The sequence below is a fragment of the Prunus persica genome, chromosome G3 (genome assembly GCF_000346465.2).
Source record: "Prunus persica cultivar Lovell chromosome G3, Prunus_persica_NCBIv2, whole genome shotgun sequence".
Lineage (NCBI taxonomy): Eukaryota > Viridiplantae > Streptophyta > Magnoliopsida > Rosales > Rosaceae > Prunus > Prunus persica.
In genome coordinates this window covers 8,828,617-8,848,466 of record NC_034011.1, presented here as the reverse complement: position 1 = coordinate 8,848,466, position 19,850 = coordinate 8,828,617, and the positions used below count along the sequence as shown (strand labels likewise).

The 19,850-nt window shown below is 37.7% G+C and overlaps 2 protein-coding genes across 2 annotated transcripts in view; both read left to right on the top strand.

Annotated features, from left to right (window-relative positions):
• LOC109947978 (exopolygalacturonase-like) lies at nt 6,198–7,698 on the top strand. Its single transcript, XM_020559863.1, has one exon. The coding sequence runs from the start codon at nt 6,484–6,486 to the stop codon at nt 7,696–7,698; it is 1,215 nt and encodes a 404-aa protein (XP_020415452.1). The 5' UTR covers nt 6,198–6,483.
• LOC109947977 (exopolygalacturonase-like) overlaps nt 16,633–19,850 on the top strand; it is a 31,275-nt gene continuing 28,057 nt past the window's right edge. The window contains exon 1 of the mRNA XM_020559862.1: nt 16,633–16,652. Within this exon, the coding sequence (XP_020415451.1) occupies nt 16,633–16,652 (20 nt within the window). The remainder of the gene's footprint in view (nt 16,653–19,850) is intronic.

Below are 19,850 nucleotides of genomic sequence, written 5' to 3'. Positions count from 1 at the left end.
AACCAAGCCATAACAATACAAATAAAACTCTCACCAAGGAGAGATGAAAATCTCTCACCAAGGAGAGATGAAAATCTCTCACAAAGGAGAGATGAAAAACTCTCACAAAAGGAGAGGTGAAAACTACACAGAGAACCCAAAGAGTCTCTGCAACTTATTCCAAACATAAAGAAACTGCAAAAAAGATGGTGGTGGAGATCTGACGCCGAAATGCAGGTGAAGATCCGACGCTGAGCCGCAGCCGCCACTAATGGTTGGATGAATATCATAACAAAACTAAGACAAATAGGGAAAACCCTTTGTCTTTGAAAATGGGGGAAGAGGTGAAAGGAGGAAGAGAGGAAGAGAAGAGAGGAGAGGAGAGGGGGGAAGAACAATGGCTTCTTCCCCCCTCAAGGTGCAAAAGGCTCTAAGAGTGTTTTTTGGGAGAAAGGGGGCTAGGGTTTTTTTGTGGAGAGGTCATGTTCTTTGTAGAAATGCAAACGAACCTTTAAGATTAGAAGGATGACATCTATATTCAATCGAATCGATGATTTACCAAATAACTATGGTATGACATTCCATTCTATTATATTTTCAAAATAATGTCTTCTATTTTTCTTTTGTGTTCCCGTAAAAGATTATGGTAATCTTCTACACACACGCAGTGACGGACCTATTAAGGCTTCAAATTGCCCCTTTGCTCAGCTGATGTACAGATTACCTTATTTTCATTTTCAACATTTAAGTAAATGTCTTTGTTCTTTTACTTTCATTTATTTTTATATTACTCCATTTACTTAAGTTTACAATATAAATAAGGAAGTACCCCCCATTTGAATTCAAATAAAAATACTAGAAAATGAAATTCCCACCAACTCAAAATATGAAAAAATCGGTTTTAGTGCAAAATACGATTTATGATAAAAATGATGGCTCATTAAGTCAATATATACTTCATACTAAAATTCCATAAAATTAAGTTTTCTTATTTGATGTGTAAGGAATTAAAGCCGCCAAAATTATCTTGTGAAAATGATTATTCCAAAAAACCATTTTTCATACTTATTCAATATTTTTATATAAAATAATTTTTAATGTATTATATGAATGCATGAAGGGACCTAAGGTCAATTTAGGTAAAAAAAACCTTAGATGTTCAATCCACAAAGAGTTTTTGGCCTTTCAAAATTGCATCTTCGCTAAAAAATTCCTAGGTCCCAGTGCACACACATAAACAGATATTCGTATACATGTCTACTCATACCACCACAGTTGGATCGCTTAGGACTACTTGCCCTTGTAGTGATAAAATCATTGGTGGCCTGTAACCATGTCCCATTAGGCTTTTTGTTGGCTTGCTTGGCTGCCTGGTCGACAAAAGAACACACCTTGAACACATGACCCACTCTGTCGCACACAAAACAAAATTCTGGCAATTGTTCGTATCGGAAATCTACTAACTCTATGTTTCCAGAAGGTAGAATCACCTTTTTCCTCACCGTAACGACTTGGAGACATCCAAACAAACACGCATCCACATAAATCTACCCAAACACTCCCCATCCATACCCTATGTTACATCCAAACACTGTCCAAGATATTCCCAATTTGCCTCCCCATATTTGTCGTCTCACAACTCAGTGGTACGTTATGGACTTCAATTCAGAATTCTGCATACTTTAGATGCATTTTTTATGGAGCAATACTACCACCAGGAATCTCAAGTTATATTAGAGCTTTTCAAAATTCCAAGGCCCACTGCACAACACCTTCAGTCAATCCCCTTCCGTCACAAAGATGAACAAAAAGATATTTTCACCTAAATCTTTCACCCCCACCTCACGAGCTGTGTTCTAAATCATCAACATCGTTTGCTTGAATGTCTCCCGGTTGAAAACATTAGTTGTAAAGACATTTCCAACCAGGCTCGTCTTGAGTCGCTCCCCCACGTCATCGACATCATTTTGTCCTACTGAATCGAATCATTCTCGTCTTCAGTTAGGATGAGCACTTTCTCCAATGAATTTATCACCTCTTCCATTCCAACTACTTGGATATAGAAGGAAAACCCCGGTATATCACCAGTTTGGTAAGAAAATAAAGAAAACCCCAGACAAACCAGGGATGGAAAACCTTAAAGAAAACTCTTGTTATGGGGGAAAAGCTCTTACCTTAAGGCCCCATTTGGTTCACATAATGGATTTGAGGGGAAATCACTTCCCATGTCATTTCTCAAGAGATGGGAAATGAAAGTAACCAGGAGATATCACTTTATTTCGTTTCCCATGTTCGTTTTGAGTAGGAATGGAAAACAAAATTTGTATAATTTTCCAGTTATACCCGTATTAACTCAAATAAAAAGAGAACGCATTTAATGATATATTGTAATTCTAAATTTTTAAGGGGGACAAAATGATCATGAAAAATGTGCATTTAATGTTGGTTCATTTTCCCAAACTTTCCAGTGATGAGGGAAAACAAAACCCAAGGGGGGAGGAGGGCTTCACTTTCCCCACTACTTTCCCATGTAACTCGGGGAATACGTGGTCTGCCCGAGAACGCATATCCTCGCAGAATCGGGTGATCAGCCCGAAACCCATATCCGTCAAATCCCCTCGCAGGACTCAGGAAGATATAATCAACCCGAGAACGCAAATCCTCACACCACATGGTTCAGGGGTCCCCGAGACTCGTGGGCATTGTCATAAATGACTAGACTGTTCCGAAGGCAACTAGGGGGGCGGTACTCTGGTGGTGGGTTTTGAAAACCATTTTCCAAACTTATCATAAAATTCCTCTTTTTCCCCTAATCCAGTTTCCAAATTTTTTCTCAATTTTCCAAAAATCAATTTTTAAATAGATAACCAAAAATCCTTTTTTAAAATGTGATCAATCCCAACATTCCTTAACTTGAACTTGACCATGCATAATCTTTCAAAACTATTCTCAAACTACATTCAAATATGTACAACATACTATTGAGAAAACTAGTATCCATCATTCATCGATTTCAAGCCACCGAGCATATATTTAAATATAGACATACAATCAGGCATTTAATTAATTCCTTATTCATGCCAAAATCCGGTTATCCAAGCCATTCCTTATTCATGGAAAGTAAAAGCGATAACATAATAATTCATAAAAATTTAATGAAACGGTCAAAACACAATTCCATTTTAAAACAAACCTCCAATTACAATTACAACTACTAAAAGGCCTCGACCGAGCCAACAAAGCCCACAATCTAAGTCAACTGGACTCGAAGGGCCCACAACCCCAATTGCTATATGACAATTCCTATTGGTCCATAACCAAAAGTTCAGCCCATTCTAGAAGTCCCGTCACGATCTAACGGTCGGTTCGACCCCGATCGCTGAATTTGACCAATTGGGCTCTAGGGGTCCACAACCTCCTATTTTCGATCCAAACTTTACTATAAGTCCAACAAGGTCTACTTAACAAGTTTTCAGAGTTTGGTCTCGATCACACGATCGGACGGTAACCGGTTTACTTAGCTCTAGAATCATTGATTAGGAGTATCCGGGACTCCCATTCTCGATCCACCAGTTCCAACACAAATCTTAGAAGTACGAGGAACAATGCATTAGAAAATGGGACCGATTGAACGGTCGAAACCTATTGAACCCGAATATCGCATAACAGGTGCAATATCCATTCGACAGTCAAACGATAATCAAATCGAAATCCAAGCACACCGTCGTGCTCAGGACAACAAGGGTAACAATTTAGAACTCCATGGGCCGCCACCCACCGCCGGCAGCGCGTGGGTGTCTTAAAAGATTTTTCAGCGACGAAAAATCTCCAAACCACCAGTGAATACCTATGCCAACAGATTCAGACTTACTAGGGGATCAAGTTTTGTTCTTGGACCACGGCCAAAAACTAGTCGGAACTAGCCGAATTGAAGTCGAAACCGTTGGCTAAAATGGGTATTTTAAACGACATGTAAAACCTCAGAATTTATCGAAGAGACCAACATAAACAACTAGAGCACGTGGATGGGATGAAGATTCATACCTGGATTGACGAAAACCGCCACCGAGATCGCTGAAACCAGCCTCGGAAAGTTCAAAAATCACTCGAACTTCCAGTAGTTCAGTTTAATTTCCTTGGGTTTTTCCTTGGGTTTTTGAGCTGGGAAAATGTGGGTAAGATAGAGGACATCGTTACGAAACTTTTGTAACCAATTTTGCACGACGACAAAATCACGGTCGAAAATTTGCTGCCGCTCTTGTAAAGAGAGAAATTCGTGTGCATAGAGAGAGAGAGAGAGAGAGAGAGAGAGAGAGAGAGAGAGAGAGAGAGAGAGAGAGGCTGATTGGGTATTTTAAAACCCAACTTTGAAAATTTTACGTTTTTGCCACTGCACTTCCGTTGGCCACAACTTCTTCGTTATAACTCCGATTTGAGCCCACTACGTGGCTACGAATTCATGAGAGCGAGCTCTACAAAATAGTGTTACTAAAATCCTAAAAAACCGTCCATATTGAAAAGTGACTAAAGTAACCCTACCCCCAAGGGCAAAATTGTAAATTCACAATTAAATAATCAATTGAACAGTATTTTTGGGACGGGGTGTTACATGCGAGCTCTCCAGAAGATTGCCACATGAGAGCTCGTGCCTTTACCGTATGGAAAGAATACTGTGGGATGCGGGTTGATCTATACTGTGAAACTCAAAGCAGATGGATCCATTGAAAGATAAAAAGTTATATCTTAGCCTTTTTTAATTGCTTTAATTATTATAAATTTAGTGAACAATTAGTATTTAAATTTTTTAGTAATTTCAAAAATTACTTAATAAATTGTAATTAATTATTTTAAATTATTTTGTGGACTTTGTTTTTTTATTTTATTTTGTACAAAATTAGTTTATTTAGTTTAATCTGTTCGAATATTCAATATGTCTAAATATTTTAAAAGTATCGTCGTGCGGCTATACTCTTAAAACTAAAATATATTTAACAGGTATAGCCGCATGGCTATACGCTTTAAATATTAATATATTTTAATAGTACAGTCGCACGGCTATACTATTAAAATATTTGAACATATTAAACAAAATAAACTAATTTTGTAGAAAATTAAAGTCCACAAAATAATTTAAAATAATTAATTACAATTTATGAAGTAAATATTGAAATTAGTAAAATATTTCAATAATAATTATTCACTAAATACATAAAAATTAAATTAATTTTGAAATGGTAAGATATTACTTGATAACAAAAAAGAACACACTTTTATGCAGTATAGCTGGTCGGCTATATGCTTGACATCCATTCAAATATTTAAATAGTATAGAATATTCGCATAAATAACAAGTATAGCCACTCTTTAAATATTAATTTGTTTTAAAAGTGTACTCCTTGCTTACAATGGCGCCCGCACGATAATAACGTCCAGACCGTCCGGATGAGAGAATAAATGTATATATATACATATATATACACACACACATTCAGTTTGTCTGATAATCTTCAATTAATATAGTGGAAGGATCAAAATCAAGCTGGCATACTAATCCCAGCTTCAATTGGCCAAGCATCGAACTGGTTGTAGGCCAAGAAAAGTATATAGAGTAGAAACTGAAGCATTATCTAGACAATGATGAATTAGTGAATGTATGTTTTAACACTAGCAATTTATTTGCAAATATTAAATATATTAGAATTTTATAGCTCAAAACATGTGAAGGTATCTGAGCGAAGAAAAAAGACCTGTACAAGCACCACAAAATCAAAAAAACCAAAGAACACAACAATTTATCTTTAGTACTTTCCATTTCTTTAACCCAGCATAGGTAGCACAGGCAAGGGCTTTTGTCACACAAATAATGGTGGGCTTGACATTAACATTGAGAGGTAAAAGGGCCTTTGTTTCCATTGTAGGTGAGATCAATGTCACCGGTAGATAGCAAGCAAAACCTATGGATTATAAGAAAAATTAAAAGAGTATGGTAAAAAATAGATGAACTAACAACCACAATGGTGCAAATGGATTATTTAAGCTAAGTAGATGAATTAAAGTTGTTAAGGTGAGGCACTTTCTAGTTGGATGATATTAGAAAAAGTATATACGTAGATGCGCCAATAGTGTAGGCATGGTCTTTTCCTGTTCATCTTGTTAACTCTATCCAGGTGTGTATGCATGGTTTTGGTTCTCCTTTTTTGGAATATACATATATTGCGGGGTGTGGAGGAGGACAACAGTACTACAAACAGCTTAGCACGTTCTAGATAGAGATTTGGTGATGAATATTCTCAAGGCTAAACGGCTTACTAATTATAGGACATAAAGCTAAACTAGAATGCAACTGTGTATAAAAATAGTTAGTGATTGGTTGGATAGTTTGATGGTGTTGAGCCTTCCCAATCGGACTATAAATTGGCCTCAACTCAAAATGGAGTTTCATCATCCTTCCAAAGGGAAAAAAAAAAACAGAGAATAAAATAACAAATTGGAAGGAAAATCAAGATGGCTATGAAATTAAGTTTCTTGGCAATGCTTTTGTGCTTATTGTTAGCATCTACACCTAAGGCTCATGCTAGTGTGTTTGACGTGACAAGTGCAACATACGGTGCAAAGCCTGGCTCTGATGTCAGTACGGCCTTGGCCAAGGCTTGGAGTGATGCATGTGCATCGCCATCCGCGAGTAAAGTTGTCGTTCCGAGCGGGACATACAAGTTAAAAGAAGCAACTTTCAGAGGCCCCTGTAAGGCTCCTATTGAGATGCAAGTTCAAGGCACATTGCAGGCTCCAGCAGACGCTGGCCAACTCACAAGACCGGATACTTGGGTTGGTTTTCAGTACATTGACATGCTCACCTTATCAGGTGGTGGGACTTTTGATGGCCAAGGAGCACTTTCTTGGAATCAAAATGACTGCCACAAAAACAAAAATTGCAAACCTCCTCCCGTTAATCTGCGGTTTGAATTCCTCACAAATTCCAAAGTTCAGGACATAACTTCACTTAACAGCAAATTTTTCCACATCCATGTTTTCCGGTGCAACCATACTACATTTCAACAGCTTACCATCACAGCACCCGACGAGAGCAGAAACACAGATGGAATCCATATCGGGGCTTCGACTGGTATCAACATTACTCATTCAAAGATTGGAACTGGGGATGACTGTATTTCTATTGGTGATGACTCCCACGAAATCACAGTGACTGGTGTTACTTGTGGGCCAGGCCATGGAATAAGCATTGGAAGCCTTGGAAAATATAAGGAAGAAAAGGATGTGACCGGGATCATAGTTAAGAACTGCACCCTGACTAATACGGAGAACGGTGTGAGAATCAAAACATTTCCAGATTCTCCTTCGCCTAGCTCTGCCTCGGGTATACACTATGAGGATATTATCATGGTTAATGTCAGTAACCCTATCCTCATAGACCAATTGTACTGCCCATATACTAAGTGTGAACAAAAGCCTCCGTCAAAAGTTAAGATCAACAATGTCAGCTTCAAGAACATTAAGGGCTCATCTTTCACTCCACTTGCAGTCAAGCTTGTATGTACCACGGGCAAACCGTGTGAGAATGTGGAGTTGACTGACATTGATCTCACCTACGGTGGAGACAAAGGCCCTCTTACCTCTGTGTGTTCTAATGTCAAGCCCGCAATTACTGGCGTGACAAAGGCTCTTGGTTGTGCTACATCGTCCTTGGCACCTCTTCCTTGATCCAAGAAGTAGAAAGTACTGATTAATGTTCTCTATACATAAATTGATGTGTTCTACTTTGCTTTTGTGCTACATGTTCTCTCTTTTGTCCAAGATAAATGAATACACAACACAATTTTCATCAATGCCAATAGGATTTAGATCCCTCTTATACCATTGTTGACCTATTTGATCCCAATTTTCATCACGGAAAACTTCCCTTGTGAATTTGGCAGTAACACTGCATGATATTTCTGTCTTATATGCCTAAACTTACCAAACATTTAAAGCAAGTGATTTCTCATGAACTAAACGGGTCTAAAGGAAGAAAGTGTAGATCAATAGAGAGACTCTTAATTAGAATAGGGGCTTAAATACCTCCTCACTTTACAACTGGGTCAATATACCCCCTGTCAATGGTTGTGAAAAGGCAAATGCTCCACAAAGGCAAGTTTTGCACCAAGACGTTTAGGCTCGATTAACTTGGTAACAAATGATGAGGATAGTTGATGTCAGATCCGACTGAAGGCTCCTTATCTCTAGAACACACAGAGAACCTCTTGCTCCAGGTATTTGAACTTGGACTGGGCTGAACCATTTGCTCTAGGCATGTTCCTTTGCATTTTCTAACCACTTCATCTTCTTCTCCTTCTTCTCAACTGTATGCTATGGGTGGGTATATGTCATAACAATTGTCTGTAATGGTGGAATTTGTGAAATTAGGGCTCCTCTATTTTTAATTTGGCCTCAACTATTAGGTAAGCTGAATAGTGGTAGGAAAACAGGTTAGAAGAACTATATTGTTCTCCAATTATATTGCACATGTGTCTCACATGCCACGTACGAAGGAATTTTAGATGAAAGGTGATAAAATCTAACGGCAGGTATTAAATTGACAATTTTAATTAATTTGGGTGTTAAATTAGCTGATTTTTTAGTTCATAAAGTTAAGTTCGATTGGGGTCCTAATTTGGGGAGGTCTGCGACAATTTACTCTTTTTAATATGTACAACTTTTGAATAGGATGAAAGCGTATCCAAATACTTCTATAAACTTTATAAACTGATGTGGAAAAAACTCAATAATTGATACGGTATTAATTGCAGTGGATACGGTATCAATAAGAACACGTTTGTTTGCTCGAGTTCATAACCTAATTGGAAGGCATCGTATTGCAAGATATGTCAATTCCTACGCAAGACCGGTATTAAACCGTATACAACAATGAAAGCGTATCCGAATACTTTTCCTGGGCAAGGTTTTTATGAGGCCATGTTTGTTCGCTCAAGCCTGTAACCTTTGACAATTTAAGGAAAATTTACTAGTTCCTCTAAATAAATAAATAAATAATATCCGAATACTTTTATAAATTTTTTATGAATTAATGCGGAAAAATCTAAATATAATCGGATACGATATTAATTGCAATTCCATAGAACCAAGACCGGCAAGTTCAGATTGGTCCGGTTCTCCTAGTCATTTTAGTCAATAGCTAGACCATACCACATCAAATGAATAATATTGATTTATATTTCTTTTTTAGGTGCAAACCGGGCCAAACTAGACCATGTCCACCCCTACAAACAGGAGAGAAGGGGTGGGTCTAAAAGCCCTCCCTTGTCGATTTTACCGTCACCTTTGACAGAGGCAAAAGCCTCCTCTGTGTGAGAGAGAGAGAGAGAGAGAGAGAGAGAGAGTGCTAGGTTGTACTCGCTCGGTTGGTGGGGGCGTGGGAGGAGGTAGTCAAGTTGGGGTGGGACTGAGAGGAGACAATGGCAACGATATCAACCATCCCCACCCAACACCACCACAGATATCGCTGGAAGTGGGGATGGGTTGTGTTTTTGACTGTTTTTTTTTTTTGGCAACAAGAGGGGCTAAGGGCACAGAACAAACAGACTAAGCACAAACAACACGGGACCTGGACACCCAATATAAGCACAAACAACATTTGACCTGGACACCCCAATAGCATCCTCAGGCAAACAAGTCGCAAGAAATGTAGGCACCTCAGTAAAATACTGCACCCCAGTGCCAACCTCAGAACTCTTAGAAGCCAAGATGTGAGCTGCCACATTCTGCTCTCTGAAGATGTGCATAACAGAACATCTCCAACCAGCTTGCACCTTTAACTTGCAACACCTAATAAGGCTAAACAGGGGGTGTGTGGAAATAGTAGAGCTAGAAAGAAGAGCCACATCCACACTAGAGTCACTTTCCGTCTCCACAACACGAAAGCCAAACTCCCAAGCCAAATGAAGACCCCAAAAAATGCCCCACAACGCTACAAGAACAAAACCAACACCCAGGTTCACAGAGAAACCCTTAATCCAAGCACTATAATTATCTCTTAAAAGACCACCAGCACTAATAAACCCAGAAACACTGTTACGAATTCCATCTGTGTTAATCTTACAAACTCCATAAGTAGGGGCTATCCAATGAAGTTGAACAACAAACGGCACATAAGAAAGGGAAGGCGGTTTGGTAGCGTTAAACCACTCCAAAGCATACTGAAGAAGTAAATGATGTGGTTCACCAGGCATAACAAACCTTTGATAAAAAAATTCCTTTACATCTCCATTTCCAGATAAACGACAGATAAAGTGCAAAAACCAAAGGCCAAGGCAACCCGTTATAGACCTTTCTTTTAGATTGTAGATTCCTTAACAGCCACTCATTAAAATCCACCATATCAGGGCTAGGATTATTTCCAATTTGAAGACAATTCCAAATGGCCAAAGAGAAAGGACAATCTTTAAATATGTGAGCAATAGTTTCCATAGGATAATCACATCTAGGACAAGTAGGAACTTGAGTGAGGCCTCTCTTCTGCCTTTGCACATTAGTAAGCAACTTTGGATAACAAACAATCCAAAGAAAAGTTTTAACCTTAGGAGGGAGCCGTAACCTCCAAAGAAACTGCCAGTCCCATTTAACTAAAGCCTCCGCAGGTAAAAAGGAACTATAGGCTGATTTAGCCGAGAAAGAACCATTAGGCGTGAACTGCCAAATATATCTATCAGCCCCACTGCCATTAAAACCAGCATGAACACTTCAAATTAACTGAATAATATGAAAAGGAAGACGTTCCCTTAAGCAGTTAAAGTCCCAGACCCCTTTATCCAAAAAATCACCAACATTCAGCTGAAGCATTTCCTCAAAAAGATCAATGAGCAAATATTGATACAAAGGACCACAAGTCAACCACCTATCAGTCCAAAATAACACATTATCCCCATAACCAACTCTCCACTTAACACCTTTGGAAATGACAGAATTACCATAAAGAACACCCCTCCAGACACTAGAGCTACAAGGGAAAAAAGAGTCCTTCACAGTTAAAATGTTTAGGTGTTTTAAGTACTTAGCATAGAAGACCTGAGACCACAAACCTTGCTCATGTTGAAGAAGTCTTCATCCAGTCTTAGCCAAAAGAGCTTGGTTCATCCAAGCAGACCTTTTAATGCCTAACCCACCAACTACCTTAGGTTTACACACTTACTTTAGCAATAACCTCTTGATATGTTTGTTTACTGACTCTAGTGGGACACCAAGGTACTTACCAAGGCTAGCAGTGAGAGGAGAACCACTTATCATAGCAATTGAATTACCCAAATCAAAGCACGTATTTGGGGAAACACATATCATAGACTTTTCAAAGCTAACTCGCTGACCAGACAACTGACAGAAATCATCCAAACACTATATCATCAACCAAGCTTGATCAATAGTAGCTTCCCTAAAAAGGATTAAATCATCAACAAAGAATAAATGGGAAATATGAGGACCTCCTTGACAAATCTGAACAGACTTCCAAGCTCTATCCTGAATCTTTTGTTGAATGAGATGAGAGAGTTTTTCCGTACACAAAACAAATATATAAGGGGAGAGAGGGTCCCCCTGCCTAATACCACACTGAGGAGAGAAAGAGTCAATTAGCTCCCCATTAAGAATGGCCTTGTACTGCACAGAAATGATACACTGCATAAGCAACTCCAAAATGCTTCCTTTAATGCCCACTTCCCAGAGAACCTCCCTAATAAAAGGCCATTGCATATGATCATAAGCTTTGGATAAATCAATTTTCCAAGCTATAAAACCCTTCTTCCCTTTGGCATATTTAAAATTGTGGAGCACTTCTTGAGCAACAATAATGTTATCTGTAATTTGTCTCCCTAGAACAAAACAAACTTGGCTAGAGCTGACAAGCTTAGTCATACATGGCCTAAGCCTAGCCACAAGGATTTTAGAGACCACTTTATAAAGAGTTGCAAAGCCTAATAGGCCTAAGCTGATTCATAAACATAGGCCTCTCCACTTTAGGCACCAAAGCAATCAGAGTCTCATTTAAATGATCAAGAAGGGTGGCAGTATTAAAGCAATCATGTAAAAAGGAAATGATATCATCAGAGCAAACCCCCCAATAATCTTGGTAGAAAAGAGCAGGGAAACCATCAGGTCCTGGGGTCTTTAATCTACCAATAGCAAACACACTATTCTTAATCTCTTCAATAGAAACCGGACAACTAAGACTTCAAGATCAGCCTCTTCAAGGCTAGGATACAACTGAGGAAGCAAAGCATAGTCACCAACCATATCATAAGCACAAAAAATAATTAACAATAATATGTTTCATGCTCTGTTTCTCCGTAATCCAATCCCCAAAATCATCATGTAACCATTCCAACTTATTCATTCTTCGTCTAACAACTGTAGACAGATGGAAGAACCGAGTATTCCTGTCCCCTTCTTTAAGCCAGGTATTCCTGGACTTTTGTAGCCAAAAAGTCTCTTCTTGATCCAGTAGTAAATTGTAATCTTTAGTAAGCTCAACCTCAAGCTCACTAAGGAAAGGATTATGCTCATGACAAAGCTTCTTTTAAATTCCTGCAAGTCTAGCTAAAAGATGCCTTTCCTTTGTAAATAAACACCCAAAAACCTGCTGATTCCAAATGCCAAGCGGAGGCACGAGCCTAGCTGATCTGTGCACAGCATGACCAGCACCAGAACTCCAAAGGTTCATAACAAATTCCTTAAAATCAGGATGGGACATCCACATGGCTTGGAAACGAAAAGGCACATTTGCTCTATTAGGATAATGTTTGGAGTCAAGGCGCACCAAAATAGGACAGTGATCTAAATTCACCCTAGGAAGATGCAGGAGGTGAGCCTCAGGGAACAAAAGACGCCAATCAATACTACAAAGGCCCCTATCAAGCCTCTTCCAAATAATTCCTTCAGCATTCTGTTTATTACACCAAGTAAACTTTGCCCCAGTGAAACCCAGGTCAACCAAATGGTTACGATCAATCCACTCAACAAAATTTTTACCACCCTGATCTAAATTACCCCCACATTTCTCATCCACACTCACAATATCGTTAAAATCACCTAGAACAAGCCATGGCAGATTGGAAGCTTCAATAAGACCATCAAAGTACTTCCACAAAGCTTCTCAAATCCCAGGGGTTTGCATAAACAATAGCTAGAGTGCGGAATAACTTGAAGAGAAACTGAATTCCCATTCCACAACAACCAAACACCCCCAGAAAAACCAAAAGCATCAACAATATGGTAATGAGAAAAACCCAAACTCTGGGCAACACTGAGAGCCCTAGAGCCACTTATTCGAGGCTCAAGAATAGCAAACACATCAATGGCATAAGCCTTTTTTAGGTCCTTAATAGTACTAGCACACCTATCTTTACCAGCACCTCTAACATTCCAAGCAATAATATTCATCATAAAATGATAATAATGAGGGATAATATTAGGTACAAACCTAAATCTGCACATGCTCAGCCTCAACGGCTTCAAAACCATCATGCTCAAAAGAGCTATCAGCTTCTAGTCCAGTATCTAACTCACAATGTTCAGAGAAATTACCCTGATGATCCATATCACTCGCATCGGAAGGCTCAACCTCATTAATTCCCATCTCACTGATATCAGGAGGTTCATGACCAAAAAATAAACTTCCCTTACCCAAAGGCAACTTTGGAAAAAGGGAGCCACCTAAATTAAAAGAAAACTTCCCCCGAACATCATCTTGAACATCAGAGCCCTTAACTTGCAGCCTCGCAGGTTCAATATCATGACAAGAGAAAGATTTAGGCCCAGCTCTTTCTTCCAAGGCCTCCTTAAAACAGAACCACTTTTAACACCACCACCACTAGAATTAGCTACCACGGAATTGGAAATGTCCTTGAGAGGTTTTTTAAACACCCATGTGCCAGAGTCACGAGAGGAAGCAAATTTCACCCCAGCACTTTTTCCCTTAGTAGAATAAGTATTTGCAAAAGAACCTTGTTTTTTAGAACTAGAATCACTAGTCTTAACAGGAGTAGATCCCTCCATATCCTCTTCTCTGCCAACCTCCTCAATCAACACATTGAAACGAGAACCAAAGACAGGACTAATAGCTTTCGTACCAGTATCCTTTGTATTCCTCTTGCTAAGCTCAGCACCCTTCCCTATATCATTTGTGCTATTCTTCCTAAAATTCCTTGGCTTCAACAACATCCACTCCCCGTGCATCTTTGCTGGAACCTCAGCCTCCTTTGTAGCAGCACCTAAATTCACATTAACCTGGACAGTAGAAATATCCTCCATACAATCAGCATTATCTGACTCTGGAACCTGCTGTTTGGCTTGCAAAATAATAGGGCAAGAATCTCTCCCATGCCCAAAACATCCACATTCAAAGCAAACCAAATTAATTCCCTCATACACAACCCCATATGTACGGCCTTCAATCTTAATGAATGGGGTAAAAGGCTTAGCCAAATCAAGTTCGGCACAAATTCGAGCAAACTTACCACGACCTTGACTGAGAGTATGAGCATCCACCTTGACCGTAGCACCAACAAGATTTCCAATTTTTTCCATGACATCAACACGAAAATATTCAACGTTCAGCCCATTAATTCAAACCCAAGCAGTCATATGGGTGATCTTCTCCTTCTTCGCATTAAACCCAGGCTTCCATTTCTGTGTCACAATGCATTGGCCAACAATTTGCCAAGGACCACCAGTGAGCACGTATCTCATATCTTCCTCATAAAGGAACTTCACAATGAAGTAGTTATTCTCTAGATCTATTAAGCTCATAGGACCCTTAAGTGCCCATCTCTGGAGAAGACGAGATCTGAGAAATGTGTAAGCCAGAGGACGACCCATGAGCTTAATAATTACAGCAAAACGCCAAGGCCGATACAAAGAGCTCCTTACTTTGCTTGAGAAATGTGTTGAGGGAATTGCCCCTTGCTGAATTACAACATCATCATCGCTTAATTTTGACTTTTTTCAATTTAATGTTATGTTATTATTTTACTTAATTTTTTTTTACTTTTTTTTAAATTATTTCAAAAATAAATAATTTTTTATGAATATTTTATTGCACATCAGCAAAAAAATTGAAACTCATGTTTGCCACGTCATCATTTAACATATGTATTAATGGCCTAACTAACCTATTCTTTTTTAATAGCAAATTGTTATTATACCAGGCATAGAATTCTGAACCTATTTATGATGAATTCTTAAAAGGAATGGTCTACAATGGTAGTTTTCTATTCTTTTTCTTGTTAGTTTTCTAATTTATGATGCCTTTACTATACAATTACTTTTATTTTTACACTTGGGAAGTTCTTCTCATGTTAGTAGAAATTATTGTGGTAGCAAATTTCCTCCCAGGTAGATTTATGGAAGATCTTAACTCCACTTTAAATGTTCTTCCAAGATTTCCTGCAAAACAAGAATAATAAATCGGATAAACACCAGTGTGGTGGTGGTCTTGGGCCCTCCGATGCCCAAGTCGAAAAATAGTCTCAAGGAGATGTGGGTATTTTAAAAAGGAATAGGAGTATTTTCTTAGGGAGAAAATGGGGGTGGTGTGAGAGCCACACAGAGAGAGGAGGCATGTGTGCCTTTAGGGTTTTCAAGCAAGGGTTTTGGAATTACCTCTTTTGTGTGTAACCTTTGGTTTTCCTAAAAGAATTATTCTTTCTATCCTTTTGGAAATATTAATTCTCTATTTCATTACCTTCTATGACAGCCAAGTTATCCCATATTAATATTGAGTGCTGCTATTTCTACCCACCTGTCTTATGTTTCCACCCACCTTATCTTTAAACTTTTAAAGACAAATTTAACCTCATTATATAAAATGACTTAAAAGGACTTCAGGAAAAAGAAAGAGGAAAAAAAAAAAAAAAAACTCAGACTATGTTCTTACGTAACCCTATCGTTTGACAGAAAGACAAAAAAACAAAAGAAAGCCATGACTCCTAGCTCATGATTCCTCTTATGACTTTTCAATGAGCAGAACTCAATTCTCAAAGAATTTTCTTCTCTTTTCGATTCATTCAATCAAATTGTTTATGAAGAAGAAAACAATAGGGGAATGGATGTTGAAGACAACGATTTTGGCGAAAAGGTAAGGAAATCCTTTTTGAACAAAATTTCTAAGATCTTTACAATTACTTAAAGCATTGGGAGATCAGTATTTCTTGGACTCTAATTTTTTTTCTTAGACAAATTAAAAATATGAAAACCTGAGGATGAACAAGTTTCTGTCAACGGACCAGAAAGTTTGGAAGGTGGGTAAAGAGGTTGCTGGGTGCGTTTAGAAATTGGGGAGCGTGCGCCAGGTTTTGGTTTCAAGGGCTGGTCATTTTTTGCATGCTGACTAGCCATTGTCATCAAATTTCGTGATATGAAGTTGCTTCTTTTATCGTTTTACTACTGTATTACTTACTATTGTTTGCTTTCAGATTTCAAATTTCGTAGAAAATAAGATACAGCAAAAATGAGAGAGAGATGTGTGGGCATCATATGGAGAGAAGACATGAGCAGAGAGAATAAAGGAGAGAGGAAATGAGGTAACAATTAAAAGGGTATTTTAGGAATATTGGTGGGTGGAAAAATAGGATTGTGTTTTTTAAAATTTATATGGTGGGTGGGAAGATAAGGTATGTGGGAAAATAGGACAGGTGAGTGGAAATAGCAGCACTCTTAATATTTGTCTTCATCGTATAAGTACGCAGTTTGTTATAACAATTTGGATTTTTATATTTTTAAATAGATGATATGCAAGCATGAGAGTCGTATTGTGGATTCTCTCGCCAAAGAAAATAAATGTATCGACTTCTGATTTGATTGCAGTAATCTTAGAAGATTTTTGTTCAAAAGAATCATGAAAAAGCGTTACTTGGACTTATTAATTGGTCCACCAAGAAGGATGACATCTTTTTTTTTTTTTTTGAGAAACTCTATGATTGCATTCATAAAGAAATTGAAAAAAAGATGGTGGTGGAGATCTGACGCCGAAATGCAGGTGAAGATCCGACGCTGAGCCGCAGCCGCCACTAATGGTTGGATGAATATCATAACAAAACTAAGACAAAAATGGAAAACCCTTTGTCTTTGAAAATGGGGGAAGAGGTGAAAGGAGGAAGAGAGGAAGAGAAGAGAGGAGAGGAGAGGGGGGAAGAACAATGGCTTCTTCCCCCCTCAAGGTGGAAAAGGCTCTAAGAGTGTTTTATGGGAGAAAGGGGGCTAGGGTTTTTTTGTGGAGAGGTCATGTTCTTTGTATAAATGCAAACGAACCTTTAAGATTAGAAGGATGACATCTATATTCAATCGAATCGATGATATACCAAATAACTATGGTATGACATTCCATTCTATTATATTTTTAAAATAATGTCTTCTATTTTTCTTTTGTGTTCCCGTAAAAGATTATGGTAATCTTCTACACACACGCAGTGACGGACCTATTAAGGCTTCAAATTGCCCCTTTGCTCAGCTGATGTACAGATTACCTTATTTCCATTTTCAACATTTAAGTAAATGTCTTTGTTCTTTTACTTTCATTGATTTTTATATTACTCCATTTACTTAAGTTTACAATGTAAATAAGGAAGTACTCCCCATTTGCATTCAAATAAAAATACTAGAAAATCAAATTCCCACCAACTCAAAATATGAAAAAATCTGTTTTAGTGCAAAATACGATTTAGGATAAAAATGATGGCTCATTAAGTCAATATATACTTCATACTAAAATTCCATAAAATTAAGTTTTCTTATTTGATGTGTAAGGAATAAAAGCCGCCAAAATTATCTTGTGAAAATGATTATTCCAAAAAACCATTTTTCATACTTATTCAATATTTTTATATAAAATAATTTTTAATGTATTATATGACTGCATGAAGGGACCAAAGGTCAATTTAGGTAAAAAAAAACCTTAGATGTTCAATCCACAAAGAAACAGATTTCCGCAGTGTAAAATCAATGCCAACAAAGAACGGCAGAAGTTATGAATCAACCGACGTAGAAAGTAAAGACGACGATTTCAATAAAAACTGCCGTTTTTACTCATAAAATAACACGACGAGGTTTTCGTATAAGATGCCGTATAATTACAAACAAATCCACGGCTTTAAAATACAAAATATCGCCGTATTAAATTAATTTACAACGACGGAAAATATAAATATATCGACGTCATTCTCGTATAGTTCTACGACGTTATCTTTAAATCGTACAATAAAATTTATCGTCGTATTTATTCATTTTATACGTCGTACCTTTAATTTTAACGGTCGTCTTAATAAGAATTTTTGTTAACAATTTTTTTCTTTGATTTTCTTATCCTACGTCGGTAGATCTACTTAATGACAAGAATTGAAATAACCACGACGGTTTATATAGAACACCGCCGACATAATCAGTTTTGTCTGAGATCCCAAGGGTTACGAAATCTTACCAGATGGAACTCTGTTCCACATCATAATCTTAACAGATGACACAGATTTGCAAATATTGCGTCGTGTTAGTTTACAAATTCTAGAACATTAATTTCCCTCATTTTAAATTTCCTTGGGAAAGAAAAATTTATTTATCACGCTTTGGAATTGAAAACTAAAACTGAAAGAATACGGGAAAAAAAACTCTATTTATAATTTAAAATTAAAATCCACGTCGGTTGTAGTACACTTAACGACGTTTAACAAAATAATCTACGTCGGTAATTATAAATCTACCGCCATCTTAACTTAATATAGACGACGAGAAAAGACGACGGTAGAACAGAAAACCGCCGTTGTTTCAGTTTCTTTAACATATCTTTCTGCAGGACTTGTGTAGTTCAAAGCATTGACAATGTCTTCATCATATCTCCCAGAAACTACTGATTCAATTGCTCATGCTTTAGAGGCCATCTGAAGCCATTTCTATTCTTTATCGCATTCTTGAAACCCATCTTCTTCTTCTGAAGCTCTACGGATAAAGGAAGAGGCTATCACAATAAATCCGACGGATCTTCTTAGGCAAGAAAATCAAGCAGAGGATCAGGCACATCTGATCTTCAGATTTCCCTGAGAAGCGAACTTTCCTTCGACAGCGAGTGGAGGCCAGGCTTGCATCTCTTTTGATGGAAAGCAAGGAGTATTCAGAAGCACTAAGTGTCCTATCAGGCTTGATGAAGGAAGTGAGAAGGCTAGTTGACAAGCTTCTTCTTGTGGACATATATTTGATGCGAGTAAGCTCAATTTCTCTTTGAGAAAACATCCAAATTATTGTCTTTGAGACATGAGAGACTGAGAGAGGAAGAACTTGGAACCTTAAATGTAAACCGAAAATGCATGAAAGCGACAAATTTATAGAATAAATTTTTAAAACCAACGGCGGTCCTTACAAAAAAACCGCCATTTAAATTGTAAAATCAACGTCGGTATGATCGACGTATATTACAGAAATCCACGTCGGTAAATTAATAAAAACGACGTGTTAAATAATATACCATGACGCGAGTTATTACTTATGTACTTTAATTTTTGAGTTTACTACGACGGTACCTACAAACTACTGTCGTATTTATTTACCACGTCCGAAGTTAAATGTACCGTCGTATTTTGTAATTTATACGTCGTAGTTATATGTAACCGCCGTATTATTTTTTTGAAATGGTTTTATATGTAAGCAACTTTTCGTCTACTTGACTTACACATTTGTTGTTTTTATATTCTTATTTTATTTAAATCTGTCATCCAAAAAAGAAACTTTACATATTACAGAATATTAATTTCCTTCGTTTTAAATTTCCTCCGGAAAAAAAACTCTATTTATAACGCACTGTAATGAAAAATAAACTGATAGGTCCG